Genomic DNA, 21,109 nt, shown 5'->3' on the forward strand with positions numbered 1-21,109 from the left:
TTGTTAGCATGTCCATTAGAGGGCGCCAAATATCCCTTCAGACTACTAATGGTATGTTATTGAATACTAAAGCTTATCATAGAAATACTAACAGTAAAAGCTCAGAGCTGAGCCATGACTTGCAAAATCTCACACTGTCATATTTTGATTAGTAAAATACTTCCAGGGTGATTTAGACACCTGGCTTCAAGTGTCATGCAGCTGAAACCGTAGTATTTTGCGGTCCACCACCTGAAGATGAGGGTTAAAGTGGCCAATACTGTGAAGATCCTTGAACTGAGATTCAAGGGATTGTATTGTCACCTTCCTGAAATAATTACCCATACCCTGTTTTTTTGAGGGTTTTTTGCTTGACAAAAATGACTTTTTTTCTCCTTAATCATCAAATACTCAATTTACTTTTTTTCTGTTTCATTTTGTGTTTCTCTAAAAATCTGAAAGAAAAAAAAAGGCATATCTCCAATGTCAGATGATCATGTGGACTCATATTTCCTCATAAGTCCTGAACGCTGGTCTCTGTGTGACCTCCAAACACTTCTACCAACATGAGCCACTGGGCCAGAGGCAGTAACTACAGATTTTTTGAAATTTTGCAATTAAAAAATACATTTTTAAATTTTATTTACTACATAAATAAACAAACAAATAAATAAATTAACCAAAATGTAAGGTTTTGATTCAGTGTCGAGCTTTTAAAAACTGTGCACTGCAATGTGTAGTGTCAAGACATTCAGTAGGAAAAAATATGATAAATAATCAATAACAATAAATGAATGAACTACACTTATTTTATACTACAGCTTTAGTATACCTGTAATTCGTCATCTCACATGTTAAATAACATAACAGATGAAACAGATACACACTTTTATTAATATTCTCTTATTTTAACCTATTTCAACTGATCTTTTGGGACTATAAAGTTAGCTGATGCAAGACCTAGAATACCAACAACAGCAAAGAAATACAAATACATAAGAATGATGCTAATTCTCTTATATTTATATCATTTAACATTCCTAATAATCCCTAACAATCTCTTTTTCATTTTAGGTGCTTTTGAAACTCAGAGAACTCATTTATGTCTATTTATGTCATTCAGTCATTTTAACAAATTAGTCACTTTAACAAATTTGTTTTATATATATATTTTTTATCTTCTCTTTATTTTTCTATTGTATATGATGTTTATTGTTTTTATTGTATATTTTATTGTGTATATATATACATATATATATATATATACATATATATATATACACATATATATATACATATATATATATATACACATATATATATATATATATATGTATATATATATATATATATATATATATATATATATATATATTTTTTTTTTTTTACACTGTTTTCCTTGTCGTTTTTTTATTTTTTTTATTTTTACTGTTGTTTGCTAGAGCGATAAAGTATAGCCTATCTGATCTTTTGCCAAAACAGGAACATCTATGTTTTATATTTGTTCTTGTGTTGAAACCCTCCTCAATTACATTCTCTTTCATTATTTTCTAATTCCAACAGGAGGATTTTGTAACGGTCACTGTGAACCCATACCTGGGGTCTACGTTGGCGGTGGCCTCATCGATGATAAGGATGCGGTTCTTCCTCAGGATGGCTCTGGCCAGACACACCAGCTGCCTCTGACCCACGCTGAAGTTAGAGCCCGACTCGGCCAGAACCGTCTCTAGTTTCCCGGGCAGCTCCTCCACCACAGATTTCAGCTGGACCTGTGTAATGAATGCACAGTGTAACACAGGGGTGTCAAACATGTGGCCTGCGGGCCAGATCTGGCCGACCACAGTTCCCACTCCGGCCCGTAGGATGAATTTGCAAAGGGCAAAATTTACACTAAAACATTAACAGTCAACTGTGTTAAACTTAATTTAGCCCAATTTGATCACAAGTGGGTCAGACTAGTAAAATAATAGCAGAATAACCTATACATAATGTCAACTTCAAATTCCAAACTGCTAAGTTTTAATAATATTCCTTCTGTTAATAAAAGTTTTGCGCCTTTATAGACCCACTGTCTGCAAAACACATAGAAATAAGTTAAGACATAATATTGTTAAAATTACATTTATTTTTCTTAAGACAGTTCAGGTTGTTCAGGTTATTTATTATTTTTTGCAAAAAAAAAGTGTTTGTAAATGTACACATTTTAACATTTTCCTAATTTAATTTGACTTTTTTGCACTAAAACAAAGAGAAAAAATTGGAATTGCCAATATTTACAGGCTATTTTTTCCATTATTTTACTGGTTCGGTCCACTTGAGGTCATATTGGGCTGAATATGGCCCTGAACTGAAATGAGTTTGACACTGCTGGTGTAACAGAAGAGAAATTTAGACCTTAATCAATCTTAGCTGTTGTGAAGGACTATGATTGGCAGATGGATATTTCAATCAAACTTCTGTCTCTTTAACTATGTGCATACATCTTTAGGCTTGGCCCATAATCAGGTCATTACAGCTTTTGGAGTACATGAGCTTTATAGAGTTGGATGCACCACTCCTCTGCAAAACACATTCTATTTTCATGATAATGCATTAATTCCCAGTATGACATCCCGTGTGATCCTGCCAAATAACACAGGATACATACACACTTAACCAGTATATGCTCTAAAACTAATAAAATATTTAATATTTGATGTAAAACTTGATGGTCACTGAGAAGATGTGTGGACTCATTCATCTGTGAGTGTAAATATCTGAACCCTCTGAAAGCGTACCTCTTGCAGAGCATTCCACAGTTCTTCATCTGTGTGTTGGTTAAACGGGTCCAGGTTCTTCCTCATAGAACCAGTAAACAGCACCGGGTCCTGTGGAATAATCATTGGGAATTTTTGGCGGGATGTTAAACCAGTAAAACTTGCAAACCATGGTTAGACATTTGTACACTATTATTATTTTTGTTTGCAACATTACCATTTACATTTTGAAAGCCTGTTAGTTTTACTGCTGTTTTGTTTCTATTTAATCACAAAAACATCAGAAGTGACAATGTCTGGTACAATTATTTTACATCATTTCTTATTAGAGCAAAATAGGCCCTGGTTTACATTTGCCACATCTATTAAAGTTTAGTTTCTTTTGACCCCTTTTCTCATAATTACAAGAATCTTGATCTCGTAATAATGAATAGGTTATGAAAAGTTCAGGAAAATAATCAATCATTGTCCTAGAGCACTTTCTTGGAATACTAAAACACACCTTATTTAACAGAATTTTATATCAATATTTTTTGAAGGCATTCCATGGTATGTGACAATGATCTATTAGTAGCCTTGAGATTTTTCCTTGTTATTATGAGATGGGTGGCCTAGAAAAGGTGTCTTTAATGAATGGAATGTATTTTTATAGTTTAAAAAATGCAATAAGGTTCTGAATGCAATCAAGCAATTTACAGTGGTTCTCCCAGCTTTAACCCTTTAGCCCCTGACGTGTCTGTGGGGAGCATTCTGAATGTATGATTTATTTTAAATATTCATAAAAATTCAACCATTTGCTTAACTGGAAACATTTCAAAACATGCTGATAAAATCAACCTTGTTCTTTCCATACACATCTGACCATGCTCAGTTTGCCACCCGCCACCTGTGTGATGGGGGGACAAAACACAGAGCAGTGAGTGAGACCGACTCACTATAAAAATAGACATCTTGGGCTAAAACCGTTTTCCTTCTTCTTTTCTATGTTTACTGTTTGCAGTGTTATTGTTATTTTCCTTTAGTTATTTTATTTTATTTTTTACTGTGTTTTGACCGTGTAACTACTTTTTGGAGTCCAACCAGGAGCCAAAAAGCAGCTGGACTGATTTATAAAAAAAGAGCCCCAAAACAAACACTACTGGGCCAAAATTCAAATACTTGTTGTCGCTCAGTGTGTTCCAATTCACGTTCAACATGCTAAATCTCTTACTGATGTACATTCTGAGTTCCTTATTTAGTAAAAACCTGTAAAACTTCAATTCCTTTCTTTGTCTTTTTCTTTTATTCTAGCCTGTTTTTAATTTTCCATTAAAATGACAGTAGTTGAAGTAGTTAAATATTCATACTACTCTTCGCTGGTAATCAGGATGGTTAGAGTTTTAATAGCACCATTGTCATGGTGGCAGCCCATGCTCTGTGAGTGGTTTGAACCTCTATCCTTCATTCTCGGGCTCTGGGCCTGGTGCTGAGTTGGCCTGCTAGCCTAGCTGGTCTAGTTTTGTTTGTTCCTGGTAATCATATAGTCATCACTTTTGCATCCTCGGAAATATTTACATATTGGGCCCACAAATCAGAATACATTTTGGGTATCCTAGTATTTTTCTTTTGTTCATTCTTGTTACCCACTCCATGTTCACTCCATCTCATCACCAGGTTCTAGACCAGTCAATTAAACAGGAAGAAGGAGGTTCCCAAACCTTTTACAGCAGAAGGCATCAGAACATACCAAGTGTGGCAGCAATCAGAGGGGAGTGTTGTGAGTTTGACAGATATTAACCATTAAATACCCTAAACTATGTCTGATCTGTTTTGAGACTTTTTGGGGGAGTTGTAAAAAATAAGGTTTTAGTAGGGATTCGAGTATATTTCCAGTACATGGTAACTGTAAGGGAAAAGTAATACTCATGGATGGTTTGATCATAAGGGAGGGGCAACAGGTATATAAGGCCTGAAGTAGATGATCCTTGAGAATGAAGTTTGGCCCTGCTTGTGTGGCGCATGCTGATGGAGCTGGGTGCCCGTAGCTATGGACTGAGCTTTAGTTTCTGTTGACAATATCTGAGTTTCCTTATGTTCTGTCCGGCTGTTTTTCATCAGTTAGTTTTTGGTTGGTTTTTTTTTTGGTTATTTTTTTGCACTAACACAGCCCTTATGGCTATGTTCCTTAGATGGTCACTGTAAATAAATTACAGCGCAGTGAAGATCATTCCAGTCTCCTGGTGTGTTTCCTCCTCCGCTCTCCTCCGCCAATCGTCACAGCCATACCAGAAACAGGGTAAGTATAGTTATATACATGATGTACCTGAGGAATGATGGACATCTTCTGCCGCAAGTCATGGAGGCCGATCTCAGACGTCAAAATTCCATCGATGTAGATCCTTCCCTTCGGCTCTGCCAGGCGGAACAGAGCTGAGACCAGGGAGCTCTTTCCAGCCCCGGTCCGACCCACAATACCAACCTGATGGACAGGAAACATGGATACTGTTAAAGCTGTCGGTTCAGGTTTAACGTCGTGACTTTTTGACAGTGCACAATATCTTACCTTCTCTTTGGGTCGGAACATTGCTTTCATGTTGTGCAGAACTACAGGCCCCTCGGGGGAGTAGGAGAAACTGACCCCATCAAACTTTACCAGGCCGTTGCTGGGCCAATCAGGAGGGGGACGCTTCTGGGTTTCCCAGGGTGCTTCATTCTCCAGTTCAGTGTACTCCACTACTCTCTCCACTGAAGTCATCTAAACACAGCAGAAACAGAAAACCTCACAGATTTAACTTTACATTCACACTAAACCAGGGCTGTCAAACTCATTTTAGTTCAGAGGCCACATACAGACCAAAACGAACTCAAGTCAAACAAGGAATTCATTTGGAGAGCGCAGACCTCCGCCAAGATAGATCTGCCCCCCCCCCCAAACCGATCACCACCAAAATTTAATCATTTCTTCCTTGTGCTAGTATCAACATTTCCTGAAAATTTTATGAAAATCCATCCATAACTTCTTGAGTTATCTTGCTAACAAACAAACACACAAATAAAAACACGCACGCATACAAACACAAAAAGCAAAGTGATCACAATACCTCCTGGCGGAGGTATTAACATGAAAATATTTGCATTTACAAACTGTCTTTTAAAAAATGCGAATAACATGAACAACCTGAAATTTCTTAAGAAAAAGAAGCAATTTTAACAATATTATGCTTCAGCTTATTATTTACACATGTGCATCACAACTTACACATCACAGTGGATCCACAAATACACAAAACATTTAGTAACAGGCAGAATATTGGTAAAATTGCTCTAACTTCTCTTAGGACATTTCAGGTTATTCATATTTTTTTGTGAAAGGACAGTTTGTAAATGTAAATATTTTCATGTAATTTTAGTTTTACACTAATGCAGAGATAAAACTGAAGTTGTCATTATTTATAGGTTATTATGTTATTATTTTACTGGACTGACCAGATAAGATCATATTGGTCTGTATGTGAACACTGAAATAAAATGATTTTAACATCCTTGACTGTTAAGAGTATATCTTCAGTGTAATTTTTGCATTTCACAAACTCATCCCACAAGCCAGATTGCATGTTTGACACCCCTGCCCTAGACTAACAGAACCTGTGGACCTCATGTGATTCACAACTTTCTGTTCTGTGTGGTGCATTCACATATTGTATAATCATACTTTGCAGGGATTTTTTTTACTTTACAAATCACAGACATGGTGACTTTTATCCTTGACCGTAAGATGAAGCCTTCCTCTTTTTTTAGTTTCTGTATTAATGCTGTTTGAAGGAACACAAGTACTTCTCAGTTTCATTCTTTCTGCCACTTCCTTTATATAAGGTGTTAAATAAAATGTGTTTCTTACAGAAAAAAATGAATCTGTTACGACAACGTTGCCTCCATATTAAGGGAGAATACAGAGTGTCCACAAAGTCTCTTCACAATTTAAAAAATGTATTACAAAAGCAATTGATGAGATATGTTAATCAGCTTAGTTCTATGTATTCGGTGGGATCATGTGCAATTGAATCATTGGTCCATTTTTCTTGAATGAGTGATCAAGTACTTCACGTTTACCTTGACCTTTTGACTGAATATGTGTCACCACAACTGGATGACCTTCAACCAACCACCATTTTCCAGGTACAACGATGCACCACCACATTGGGGACTGTATGTTGGTGGGTTCCTAAATCAAACATTTCCACACTGGTGGATTGGAAGAGACGGCCCGTTTCCCTAGACGCCTTGTTCACCAGATATCAATCCCCTGGATTTCTTTCTATGGGGTTTGTTTAAAATAGTGTGTATCGAACAAAGATACGGGACATCAACGACCTGAAGCTGAAGATCACTGATCCCACTGGCACCATTGATGAGGCTATGATACAGACAACATGTCAAGAAATCCAGTACCGTCTGGATGTGCTTTGTGCCTCTAATACTCCCATATACAGGTGGATTAAATGGGGCAAAAACATCTTAAATATCTGTTTTATTTTATAATAACTTTCACAGATTTGTCTATTCATTTGCTTTTGTAATACATGTGTTACATTGTAAAGAGACTTTATGGACACCCTGTATATTAGATCACTAGTTCTCAACCTTTTTGCTGCCAAGCCCCCCCCCCAAACACACACACACACCAAAGACATTTCACTCCTGCGTGTTTAGCTAAAAGGGCGACAAAATTTATTTAAGTGGTTGCTTAAAACAAATTGCAAACCATTGGTATGAAAGTGCACAGCAACAGTGTAGGCTAATACAGCGAAGCTGGTGGGGGAGTTTAGTGAAACTACGTCCTGCCCACAAACATGTGTAATTGCAGAGCAGCATTTTAATGTAGCAACATTAATGTGACCATGGGGAAATGCATGTGGTGGTTGTCTTGGCAAGAAAACATGGCAAGAAATCCAGTACCACCGTGACATACTCCATGCAACTAATGGTGCCCATATAGAGGTGTATTAAATGAGGAAAAAAAAACATCTACTTTTCATTTTGTAATAATTTCCACACATTTGTCTATTCATTTGCTGTTGTAATAAATTTGTTAAATTGTAAAGACACTTTATGGACACCCTGTATGACCGTGAAAACCCTTGTTATGATACAGGTAATTTTTAGGAAACTCACCATGTTCTCCACTTCTGCACTCTGCCTCACACCCCACTGAAACATGCCCATCAGTGTGACGGCATAAGATAGAGCCAAACCCACGGAGCCGGCGTCCAGCTCTGTAAGACGAGGAAAAATGACGATGCTGAAATTTCAGTTTCTGTGTTTTGCACATATAAGACAACATTTCATATTGTATTTAAAGGGGAAATGCGAAAATTCTTCCATACGGTGTCTGAGCAGCAGGCATCCAAAGGTAGTGACTGTGACAAATATGGAACAGATGCCGTCGAGGCGCACAGCAAACCAGCGTGAAGTAGTCAGAAACAGGAACCAGGCCCCTGTTTGGGACAACGAAATATGTCACTGAAGTACCATGAGAGTAACAATGCATGTGTTAGAGCAGTGGATATACATCTGTTTGTCTTGTTCCAAAGTTGGATGAGAACAGTGAATATGAACCTGAAACGTACCCGAGTGCAGATCCTGATGAGCGTCAAAGGTTTTCTGGAACCTTTCCTCTGCACCGAAAGCGCGAATCGTCCACAGCCCCTGAAGAGACGAGGACAGATGGGAGAAGACCGGACTCCGAGCTACAGGAAAGATGACAGAAAGGGTCGTGTCAGAACCTACAGGATATCCAATACTTTTAAACCCATTTAACAATAAAACAAACAATATTTTTATGCATTAACCCATAAAGACCCAAATATCCACCAGTGACTAAATGCATCTACTGATCTAGACTGTTTAATACCTGTTGATCCACTAATCCTATTAATACATCTAAATAATTGGTGAAAAATGCAGTTCGTCATCTTTTCATGGTTATCAGATATGACCCATTTGGACGTTCAGAGGCTCTGTAGTTACCATGGAGTCACCGTCATCTTCTACAACATTGAGTCACCAGCAAAACCCATGGAGTTTGATCAATGACAGTGGATGGAGACACTTGTTTCATGTTCAGTTAATAATATATTTTACTGAAAAAGTCCCTTTTTGTTAAGTCTCAGTTCTTGATAATAACCGTCAAATGTAGCGTTAAATCTGATCAGCAAATCAAATCTCAGAAAATGCCTGATTTCGCCTGAAAAAAAAGCTAAATGGAGAGGAAAATCTTATGATGAATGGTGATAAATCACTTAATTCAATTTCCACATATGGATTGTTGTGATCTAAAATAAAAATAATGGCATAATAACCTGTAAATAACTACTTCAAATTTTCTTCTGGGTTTAATGTGGAAAAAACAAAATTTATATCATGTTTATAAATAATGACAACTCCAGATCATTATCTTTGTTTTAGTGCAAAAAAATAACATTAAATTATGAAAATATTTCCTTTAACAAACTATCCTTCAGCAATAAAATGTGAATAACCTGGAGAAATATGAACAACCTGAATTTTTTTTTTTAATTAAGTGGAAATTTTACAATATTTTGCCTGTTACTAAATGTTTTGTGTCATGCACATGTATAAATGATAAACTGAGCCATAATAGTATTAAAATTGTACTTATTTTTCTTCAGAAATGTCCTTTTTGTCATGTTATTCACATTTTTTCTGTTCAGATAGTTTGTAAATGTAAATATTTGCATAATTGAATGTGTTTCTTTGTGCTCATAGAAAGAAAAATTTGGAGTTGTCATTATTTATAGGCTATTATTTTATTATTTCACTGGAGATCAAATCAGGCTGAATATTGAACCCGAAGTAAAATGAGTTTGACATTCCTGATCTAAGTTATTCAGTCAGTGTCAATTAAGTACTGCTGCTAAACATACTGAATGCACCCTAAAGTTCATGACTCAAAGTCTAAGTCACAGTTAAATTCATACCTTGCTTTTGTTTGGTTCTTTTCGTATTTTTTTGAGGATGAAATACACCTGAGTGCAAACTAACTTTAATTCCAATGATCAATAGTGTCACACTAATGAACAAAGTTAAAAGGGAGTGTGTGTGTTGTATTGTACTCACTTGTGGACTCGAGGCGTTTGATATCTCTGGACGTCCGCAGGAAGTAACGACGCAGCCAGAGGAAGACGCCGAGGAGGGGGATCACAGGGACGAGGATCAGAGGAATCACAGACGCTGCCACACAGATCACACCAAGAATCTGCAAGAAGACCTGCTCGCCAGAAATAAAACCTAAAATGATTTATCCTCATATATGCAGTGCACTGAAAAGGTAAGTGGAATGTTAAAACTCTAACCTGAATAAAGTCCACAAAGGTCCACGGCATGTTGGAGTCCAGCATGCCGATGTCCTTAGAAAACCTGTTTAAAATTCGTCCTGAAGGTGGAAGAGAACGATCAAACACAGCTCAAAGAGGCGCAGTCAAGTATTCATGTACTTTTACAACATATCATCAGCCTCGTAGCATAATAACCTAAGTCATAGCCTATATGGACAAAAGTATTGGGACATGTTGAATTCAGGTGTTTCTTTTCTAACAGGGGTCTGGTATACAAAACAATAATGAGAAATGTCATAATATAGTTTTATATTGTGATAAATATTATATTGATTATTAATATTTATGTTTATAGCTAAAATCATCATGAATAGGACATCTTACAGCTATAGTTATGATGTGTCCCAGTATTTTTGTCCTTATAGTTTAGAAACATCAATATTTCCTTAATGGGAGATGTGAAGAAAGTAGATGGTTAGTTGTGGTAGAAAATTATTATTTACAGTGAGAGCACGGAAAATATTTTAGACGTTTAGAGGTGGAATATTTAAAATCATAGTCATGGATGAAGAAAAAAAAAATCAAGGTTGAGATAAATAAGTAAAAACCATCTCTGAGGCATTTTGGAATTAAATATAACAATTTAAACCTAACTAACCAATACAATGCAATGATATTTATCCCAATATAAAACTATATAATGACATTTGTCAATAATGATTTATATCCCAGACCCTTGTTAGAAGAAATACCTCAATTCAACATGTCCCAATACTTTTGTCCATGTAGAGTATGACATAGAAATTATGCTATGAAGCTAACAATATGCAGTGTTTCTGTTTAAGTATGCTTTGAATTAGTGTCTGTTCAAAGTAATGTTCATACTACAAATCTGCCCCCATGACAATAAAGTATATCTTATCTCATCTTATCCAAACAGATTCATATGGTTATTGCCTTTAGCATAAACATTTAAGAAACTACAGAGGCAGACACATGGTATTTTGAGACACAAACCTACATTTTAGATTTGAAATGATAAGACCATCTGTCTGTCAAATTTGTAAAACAAGTATTTCATGTGCCTTTTGTCAGATTTTTGCCTTGGTGTTAGAAATTTAGTTTATGGCAATTGTTGAACTTTTACTTATGGGTCATAGTGGCCTACTATTTCCAAAGATGTATTGAACTGGCATTTTTCCAGACCTAAACCTCACTAAAAACCTCTGAACCATCAAACTGCTAGGCTAAACTACTGCATTTTAAGTAGCATGAAGCACCAGCACCAACAATGTGAAAGACTGGCACAGATGAAACAAATGAAATCTGTAACTGAAAAGGAGGGTTGAGCCATCAAATTTTAATTTCAAAACTACTACTTCTAGATTAAAACAGTTCTCAGTAATTTGAACAATATGAGGTCTGGCATTAGTGCAGCAAATACAGTATAATATAACAACAGTAACTATAAATACTAACACAACTGGTATCTAAACTTTTTCCAGATGTGTATAACACTGGTCGACAACAAATTTATTGTTTAAGTTTTTTGAGCTGATTTAGGATAATTTTGGTGCTGAATCCAAAAATCACATTAATTTTGCAGAATCAGGTCAACTTTCTGAACTATGCTACATATTGGCTTTTTAACATTTTTGCTTACATTCATGGGCATTTTCACATCATATGATACAAAATTCTTTCATATTTCTTGCAATAATCGAGTTCTGAAGATTTTACTTTTGCCAATTTATGATTAATGTTTCTTTTCAATATTACAGGTGAATGAAATGGCTTCGACTAGAAGATCTTGCAAAAATAAGCCTGATGTATTCTGCTACATCTGCGGTGAATACACCATTGTACCTAACAGGAATCCTGTTAGAAAATGATTTTTTTTCTCTTAAAACCTATTTTGGGCGAGAACTACAGGGTGGGGAAGCAAAATTTACAATATTTTGAGGCAGGGATTGAAAGACAGTGTATGACCAATTAGTTTATTGAAAGTCATGAGAATTTATTTGCCACAAGAAAATTTACATAATAGAAAATGTTTTTATTTTATGTGTCCTCCTTCTTTCTCAATAACTGCCTTCACACGCTTCCTGAAACTTGCGCAAGTGTTCCTCAAATATTCGGGTGACAACTTCTCCCATTCTTCTTTAATAGTATCTTCCAGACTTTCTCGTAATAGTTTTGCTCATAGTCATTCTCTTCTTTCCATTATAAACAGTCTTTATGGACACTCCAACTATTTTTGAAATCTCCTTTGGTGTGACGAGTGCATTCAGCAAATCACACACTCTGACGTTTGCTTTCCTGATTACTCATATGGGCAAAAGTTTCTGAAAAGGTATGGATAATAGTGTTAGGTATGATTATGACATCAATATATGTTTGGTTTCAAAAAATTGACGTAGTGCCTGCTGAGAAAAAACAACTAAATGTTCATTGTAAATTTTGCTTCCCCACCCTGTATATAAAAAATCAACTGATTAAGTCACAAAAATGTAATCAATTTTGTGAGAAGATCAAATTTTTCAAAATCAAATTAGCAAAAAAACCTGACCTGATTGAGAAAAACAGATGTCATTTTTGGATTTAGCGGTGCAAAATGGTCCTAATTCAGTTGAAAAAACCTAGACAACTTGCAAAAAACATTTTTTTGTAACCCAGTGTAATTCATGGATTTCAGCATTAATTTAAAAAGGTCAATAAATGCAGGGATTTGTAAACTTACCAATTGGGTTAATGTCAAAGAAGCGCACTGGTGTTCTGAGGATGGAGTTGAACATGCGGTTGTGCAGGGCTTGTGCACATCTCACCAGCACATTGAACAGGAACAAATTCCGCATGAAGCCGAAAATGATAGTGGCTGCAGTCAAACCTGTAAAAACAACCAGCGGCATAGTTGTATTTACAGCGTGGCTGATTCACACAGTATATCCAACACATCAAGATGCTGTGTAGCTCAGCTTTCAGATTACCTGCATAAATACCCAAGAAGAAATCTAAATCAAGCTCTTTAGTGACATTTAGTCCATTTTCAATGATGGTGCCGTTTACATTCAGTTTGTCCTGCTCCTCAGCCCTGAAAAATCAAAGTGGCAAAATTATAAAACCATAAATAAGAATCAGTCCAAGCAGTAAAAACAATGTCACAGGGATTAAAGATCCACATTATAATTTTCTTTTACCAGTAAGCCAGCCACCAGTCCTGCATTATGTATGCTCCCTACAAAGAACAATGGGACATACAACAGGTTAGTACGGTGCTTTCATAAAGAAAAGGAACAGCCAAAAGATGTTATTCAGCAACTATTCAACATCCTTATCATTAATTATTCACATTTATGTGGAGTAAACCCCACATGGTAGGAATGGATACACAAAAAGTTGGCACGATAAAACATTAAATATCATGTCTTGCATTGAAATCTAAGTAAAACTAGCTCTAACAACATTGCCTCCTGTTTTTATGTGTGTTTTCAAGACCATTCAAACTTGTGTTGTTTGGGTTGATTTTAACAGTGTCATATCCATAACATTTAAACAGATTCATGTAACTCAGAGTCCATTTGCATACCTGAGCAAGAAGGTTGGTCACTAAGACAAGCACCAGGACCAGGATACTGGCCCCGGCTCTCAGGTATTTGGCATATAGACCCATTCCGATGGTTCCCTGAGCGCGACTCTCCTCCATGACTGTTTGCACTGGCTCTGCCTGGAAGGACAACACATGGAATTATTACATCCTAATATGAGATAAGATAAGATAAGATAAGATAAGATAAGATAAGATAAGGAGATAAGATGAGATGAGATGAGATAAGATATTGGCTTGAGAGTCTGGTTTTCAACTGGCTCTATATGTAAAGGGTCATGAGATAAATTTTGTTGTGATTTGGCGATATATAAATAAAATTTGATTGATTGATTGATAAGATAAGACTCTCCTGTTCACTGATACCCTGCCTACCTAGGTTTTAATTTTGAGTCTTAATATTCAATCTTTCACATTTCAAAAATGTGTAAGAAATCCAAAAATTGAGAGAAAGGCAAACAGAAACAAAAGAAAGTAAAAAAAACCTGTGTGAAATTAGAAAAGAATCGAGTGAATAGTCTTTGAGAAATTGGTTGGACAAATTTTCTAAGATGAAATTTGCAAAAATTTGTAAAAAAAAAAAAAAAAAATTAAAAATTAAATTCAGCCATCAAATTGTGCACTGCAACTCTCCTAGTGGTAAAGAACACGTGAAATTGGAAAAAAATCAAAACTGTTATTTGTTGATGCTGAACTAAAAACCTAAGGCTACACTTACACGTAGCCAGGTATTTTGGAAAACTGATATTCCCTAACCCCTCTCCGTTTAAAAAAAAAAAAACCTTGCACAGATGTGACTGTTTTCAGAAACATCTTTGTTTACACAATCCCTTATATTTACACTGTCAAGAGCATGGCAAGCCTGTAGATGGCAGTGTGGTGAGACGATTGAGTACCATTAACCAATCTGAATCCTGAAAAGAATCACAACAAAATGTTACGTCTGTTACCCTTTTGCATGATACAATCAAGGTGCGAGGATCATTTGTCTGGACAGATAAAGACGTCGAGCTTTTGTTAAATGATTATAAATCAACCAGGCTGCAGGAGAATGTCGACGGGGAGTCGTGCTAGACCACTACCCTAAACGCATCCATAACCATGGCTAAAACTAAATGAACCAAGTCGCAAATGTGATGCAAATGTATTTCCGTTGAAAACTGTGACATCCTTCTGAGAGTTTTTACAAACCATAATTTTGGGTAGGCGTGGCCATCGTCGTCATCTAAACGAATGCACAAATGCAGAGAAAAATCTGTTTTGCCAGATACCCAGCTATGTGTAAACGGAATGTAATATTCAACAGGTTGGATTTAGGGTTTGTACACATTTTCAAGGTCAAATTCAAGTAATAGTCAAGCACTTTTAAGGGTCTTTTCAAATTTTTCCAACACATCACCTTATCACTGAGATAAAATGCATATCTGCAGGAATAAACATACTCATGATTTTTTTTTTCCACTTTTTATCACAATGATGTACACTGTATTATGTTATAAACATCTAAAATTATGTTTCATAATAACAAAAACTTTAGAAATTAAAGGAGAACACAAAGTTTTATCCAAAAAAAGGGAAGCCATTTGGCCTTCTTTAGACACACTAGCACCAAGCCAAGGATTAAGATAAAATTGTAACTGGATGTAACTAATTTTCTTTTTTGACATAAAGTTTTATTTTTCAAAATGTATCACCTCTCTGTAAGTAACTTTGGCTTGCCATCTAAGCTGGCAGTGTTAATATTTAGGATAAATAAATACCTCACATCACAAACTTATAATTGCAAGCACTTTCATGCACTTAAACTGAAATTTAAGCACTTTTCAGACCCTGAAAACACAACATTGAAATTCAAGCATTTTCAAGGATTTCAAGCACCCATACAAACCCGGTGGGTTTTATCAGAATATCAAAAGAAGGAGGCAGTCTCAACGTCTGACACGCAGTAAAAACAAGCTTTGGCTTTTTTACATGAAATAATTGTAAACAGTATGATGCAACAGTTTTTTCAGACACATTTAAAAAAAAAAAAAAAAAAGGAATGTCCTTTGCAGTGGACAGCATTTTTTTTTTTTTTAACTTCCCCTGCTGAGGACAAAAATGCACCACTGGGTCTCAAGGTGTGAAGCCATTTCAGACTAAGATGACTGATTTTATATGAACCTGGTAATATGTCTTATTTCTGGCTGAAAGGTAACAGGTAATCAATAGGATGGGTGATGCACAAACCGGTAACTGGTCTCCATCTTTGACCGAGTGCATGGAGGAGGTGTGGGAAAGCACTGAGTTCTGCGACAGAGTTCTGTTGCGGATGGGGAGGTCCTGAGGCGGCGGCTGCTGCTCCTCCTCCTCGTCCTTCTTCAGTAGTGAGGTGAAGTCCACTCCAGAGCGCTGCAGCTCTGTGTACGTCCCCTTTCCGACCATGTGGCCCTGATTTACACAGACAAGTCAAGTCAAGCACATGATGAAAATAAATACCGACAATATAATATTCATCCCAGTTTGAACTCCATTTTTATCAGATTTTTTTTGGCATATTTTGTCCATAAAAACCTAACTTGTCCAACAGTACTGACTTTACCATCTGTTCTATATGTGAGAGAATGTAGTATCATGAATAAAAACTATTATATATGTTTTATTAGATGAAGTCAAAATAAAATGAGGCTTGTATTTGAAAAAGAAAATAGAAATATGTGTCCAAGAAACTAAAATTATGAAGTAAATGTTTCCTGTTGTCTTTGAGCCTGGTTGTTGTGTCCGGTTACTGACACAAACACAGACTGACATGACGCTCTACCCTTTTTTAGTCCCGTTCTTGATGAATACTTATTGAATAGAGGGTTAAACACTGAATCCAAATAAACTAAACTAAAGCTAAGTAAAAAACAAAAACAAAAGAGTCAACCTACTAAAATAATTCAAACTAAACCAAAACTGAAAAAACACTTAATCCCAAAAGAAAACAGTTGTGACTTTAGGATTAGGTATTTGATACAAACTTAGGGTACATTACACATCTGTTTTTGTGTTTACATGCCACTGGGAACACCTAAACACTTCCCCCTCAAGAATACACAAACCTTAAAAAGTTTACGCTAAAACATTACACTGACCAATTCAAACACAGTCTGAACCCAGTGACCTACACCAGTTTCAGACAGATGTTGGACTGTAAGCAGTATAACTACAGAAAAGCTCCCAGAATGTCTTAAAATCCTTTTTTATTTTAACATAAAAACAGAAATCTTTTCATTCCTAACATGAAAGTGAAATTTCTGTCCTGCTGGTTGTGCTAGAGCAGGGCTGTCTAACATGTCGTCCATGGGCCAAAACCGGCTCGCAAAAGGGTCCAATCCAGCCCAAGGAAAGAATTTACAAAGTGTAAAAAATTACACTAAAGACATTAAGAGTCAAGGGTGTTGAACTAGTTTTAGTTCAGGGACTACATACAGACCAATATAAGTAATATGATAGCATAACCTATAAAAAATGACTTCACATTTTCTTCTGGGTTTAATGTGAAAAAATAAAAACTACATTATGTCATCCAAATTTTTTTCTTTGCTGTAGTGCAAAAAAAAATTATAACAAATTATGAAAATGTTTACATTAATAAACTATCCTTTAACAATAAAATGTGAATAACCTGAACAACACGTCTAAAGAAAATTAAGTGCAAATTTAACAATATTATGCCTGTTGCTAAATGTTCTATGTTGTGCACATGTAAAAATAACAAGTTGAAATTGCAGGTTTTTGTTTTTTTTTTTAATCAGGTTATTCACATCTTTTTATGTTTGGATAATTTGTAAATGCAAATACTTTCATAATTTAGTGTTGTTTTTTGTGCTAAAACAAAGAGAAATATTTGGAGTAGTCATTCTTTATAGATTATTATGTTATTATTCTACTGGTCCAGCCCATTGGAGATCAAATTGGGCTGAAAATGAGTCTGAGGGAAAAAAATAATGTTTGAGGTACAAACTAATTTGCAGGTTTCACGTGTTACTGTATATAAGAATATGAATACACAGCAACAAAATATGTAATTAACACTTACCTCCTTCAGTACAATGATCTGGTCAGCTGCCTTAAGATACTGTAGCTGGTGTGTGACCAGGATACGAGGTTTGTTCCTTAGGAAGCCACAAATACACCTGATACATGGACATACAGAAAATTTGGTGTTAGTTTTAGGAAAATTAACACCTTAAGATCATTTATTCTTCTTAAATTTAACTTGTTGCCTCGTTATTCAACATTTTTGCACCTTTGAGTAGTTGCAAAAGCCAAAAACACTGATTAAATCTATGAATAGCATCTGCAGTTAGTGTAAAACATACAGATTTGGCAACTTTTGGAAATAATAGCTACTAAGTATGTAGGATGAACTCGTTAGAGGATGTACATATGCAGAAATCAAGATGACAACGTCACTAATTTGCAGAGAAAACTCAACTCAGTGTGAAAACTTGTGAGCTGTGCGTGACATTAAATGTAAGTCTGTGCTTGGAAACTATTTGTGCAATAATTCACACTGGTCAATGGGTATATCAGACTGATTCAGCAAACACAAAGGTCATTCCTAGCATGGAGTATGGAGCAAAGAGTATTTACAGAGTTACAAAATGTTGAGTAAACCAGAGATATTAGCTCTGCTGTTTGCAGTTTATACTGTTATACACCCATGATCAGACTTTTTTTTTTCATTTTATTTGGCTTTGATTTAATCTCTTGAGTTGATCGAAAATACATTTCCCCTAAAGCAATGAATAAAGTTCATCTCTGTGTCAGTTAATTGGTTTGTGTCTGTTTTACTTTGTTTTTTAATACTTATGCATATTAACCTCCTAAGACCCAAGCAAGTAAAAGTTTTGGCTTTTTTACATTAAATAAACGTCTTGGTTGGAAACAGCATCATGTTTTCTCAACAGTTTTTCCAGATACAATTTTTTAAATTTTCTTTTACGGAATGTCCTTTGCAGAGGACAGTGTTTTTTTTAAGTAAAGCTGTAAAACTCTTGTCTCCTACAAAAGACAAAAATGCATTGGTGGGTCTCAGGAGAATAATATAAGTTAAGTTAAGGTCTTAGAGGGTTAAGATGAAATGGGCAAATCTCTATTTGCCTTCCTATTCTTTATTACTTTGCTGCCTAATGGTGTGTATGACTGAATATCCAAGGGGAAGAGAGGGAACAGGAAGAGTGGGGCCAATTTCAATTGTCTGCCTGACACTGAAGGCACCACACCTGTTCCTGAATCAGTACCAGTTCTTTAAAACATGAAAACCTGGTCTTGTCTCACAAACCAATGGAAGCCAAAATACAAGACCTAATTCACTCTCTAGAACTAAAAAAGAAGCATCTAAACAAATAGGGTAAAAAAAATTAGTATTGTGTAACCATGCAGACATGTATACATCTCGTTTCCACCTCCTGTTGTGCTTCGACACTGCCTTTGAAGCAAACGTCCCATAAACACTGAGACCAGAATACATCAGCACTTTCCTGTGTTTCTTTAGTGCACACAGATTCTACGAAACTGACCAAACCCTTTCCTGCTGCTCTACTATTTACACTGCAGATTATGTAGATGTGTTGTGACAGACAGGATAACTTCCATAGGGTGAATGTAAGAGTTTCAGTTTTTTGACAAAGTCTGTTTATCTCCACCCAGGAGTTAACTCTTTAAAACCTGATGTGTCATCACTGACACACCCTTCACACATGCAGTTTGGATGGCTGTAACTCTTTCACTGTTTGTGCAGTTATAAAATTCCAACAGTTTCTGAAACCTGAGACATTGCGCTTTATAAATTTTTTTGGGTTATTACAGTAATTTCACTCATGCCTGAACTACAAGCTGGTAAATAAGCCATTTTAGCAGAATTATAACATGCAGTAAATTGTAAATGACTGTTAGATTTTGAAAATTCTAAGTGCTCTGGAAAAATGGCCAAAAGGACTCACTCACAACACATTTTCTAACCTAAGAAAAAAAGTCCAGACGAACCATTTTAGGCTCAGGGTTTAAAGGGTTAACTGACACAGTCCAGGGTAAAAACATGAATGTACACATACTTTTCAAACAGATGCCTCCCGACCTCAGCGTCCACAGCACTTAAAGGGTCATCAAGGAGGTAGATGTCAGCATCCTGATACACAGCTCTAAAAACAAAAACATACACAAGCATTAGCATAATAATCAACAGCAGGCCAAAATGTTCAGTTAGTTTTCAGGATGCATTACAGCACTGTCACACCAAGAGATGCAAAGTAGAGATGAGACAAGGATTTATCAGAGTATTTATCAGTGGATGAAGCTGGGAGACAAAGGAATGATCACAGTAGAAATGATACAATAAAGTAGAACACATTGATAGAACCCAGCAGGTGTAATGGGTGCATGCTCCTCGTACCTCGCCAGGTTGACACGAGCCTTCTGTCCCCCACTCAAGGTAGCGCCTCTGTCTCCAATTAGAGTCATATCTCCATCCGGCAGCAGCTCCAGGTCCTGCCAGAAAGCAGGAACTCAGTGAAATCAAACAGAAGACGATGACTCTAATATCTATGAAGACACATTTGTATCCCTTGAGAAGTATTATTAGCCGCTGTGCAGTAAAATTGTTCTTGTCTGTGTTCTACTATTATTATATTTGATGTTTTTGGATCCATAATATATTATATTATATTATATTATTTTACATTAGATTAGATTAGATTAGATTAAATAGAACTTAATTGATCCTTTGGGCAGAGCCCTCAAGAAATTGAGGTTCCAATAGCAGCACAACATCAAGTATACACACAAGAAATACCACAAAAAATAGCAACACAATAACTATAAATAAAAAAAAAAAGTAGTGAAAAATTGCAATTGCACATTGGAAAGTACTAGCGGTACAAAGTAGTACTAATATATATATATATGTATGTATATATAAATATATATATGTAAAATCACGAGATATGAGACACGAAGGGGATGAAAGCTCTTAAAAGTAACTGTAGCTGTCAAGAGAAGTGGAGCGGCATGGAGTAAAGACACATAAAGAGTTGCTTTTAACATATATAATCCCTCACGTGTGTACTTTGGACTATACTTGAGTAAGAACACATTCCATCTCTATGACAAACGCAGGCCCTCCTCCTCCCAGCACCATCTGATCATTATAATGACACTGTGTCAGCTTAAGCCTGCAATACAGCTGTAATGTTGATTTAAAGGTAAAAAATACACACACACACACACACACACGCACACACACATGCAAGCAAGTTTAAAAGATCTTAATTTTTTTTAAGTACAAAATAAGTTCACTTAGATTGACTCATGCAACAGGGCATTTTTGACAAAGAAGTCTAGTGGTTTTGCAGAGCACTTTGGGGCTTCAGTTCAGAGAGGACAAACTTTCATTTGATGTGATATGGATG

General features: G+C 35.9%; 1 protein-coding gene across 1 annotated transcript in view; it reads right to left on the minus strand.

Annotated features, from left to right (window-relative positions):
- LOC115433584 (multidrug resistance-associated protein 4-like) overlaps window positions 1-21,109 on the minus strand; it is a 52,075-nt gene that overhangs the window by 3,620 nt on the left and 27,346 nt on the right. Inside the window, exons 12-28 of the mRNA XM_030155065.1 lie at window positions 20,095-20,189; window positions 19,757-19,843; window positions 17,737-17,833; window positions 15,903-16,103; window positions 13,656-13,793; window positions 13,267-13,304; window positions 13,057-13,160; window positions 12,810-12,956; window positions 10,088-10,167; window positions 9,852-10,002; window positions 8,342-8,461; window positions 8,099-8,209; window positions 7,887-7,987; window positions 5,278-5,469; window positions 5,038-5,193; window positions 2,757-2,846; window positions 1,576-1,748 (exon numbers count right to left, since the gene is read on the minus strand). Coding sequence (XP_030010925.1) covers window positions 1,576-1,748; window positions 2,757-2,846; window positions 5,038-5,193; window positions 5,278-5,469; window positions 7,887-7,987; window positions 8,099-8,209; window positions 8,342-8,461; window positions 9,852-10,002; window positions 10,088-10,167; window positions 12,810-12,956; window positions 13,057-13,160; window positions 13,267-13,304; window positions 13,656-13,793; window positions 15,903-16,103; window positions 17,737-17,833; window positions 19,757-19,843; window positions 20,095-20,189 — 2,081 coding nt within the window. The remainder of the gene's footprint in view (window positions 1-1,575; window positions 1,749-2,756; window positions 2,847-5,037; window positions 5,194-5,277; window positions 5,470-7,886; window positions 7,988-8,098; window positions 8,210-8,341; window positions 8,462-9,851; window positions 10,003-10,087; window positions 10,168-12,809; window positions 12,957-13,056; window positions 13,161-13,266; window positions 13,305-13,655; window positions 13,794-15,902; window positions 16,104-17,736; window positions 17,834-19,756; window positions 19,844-20,094; window positions 20,190-21,109) is intronic.

This window comes from Sphaeramia orbicularis, chromosome 2, assembly GCF_902148855.1.
Source record: "Sphaeramia orbicularis chromosome 2, fSphaOr1.1, whole genome shotgun sequence".
NCBI lineage: Eukaryota > Metazoa > Chordata > Actinopteri > Kurtiformes > Apogonidae > Sphaeramia > Sphaeramia orbicularis.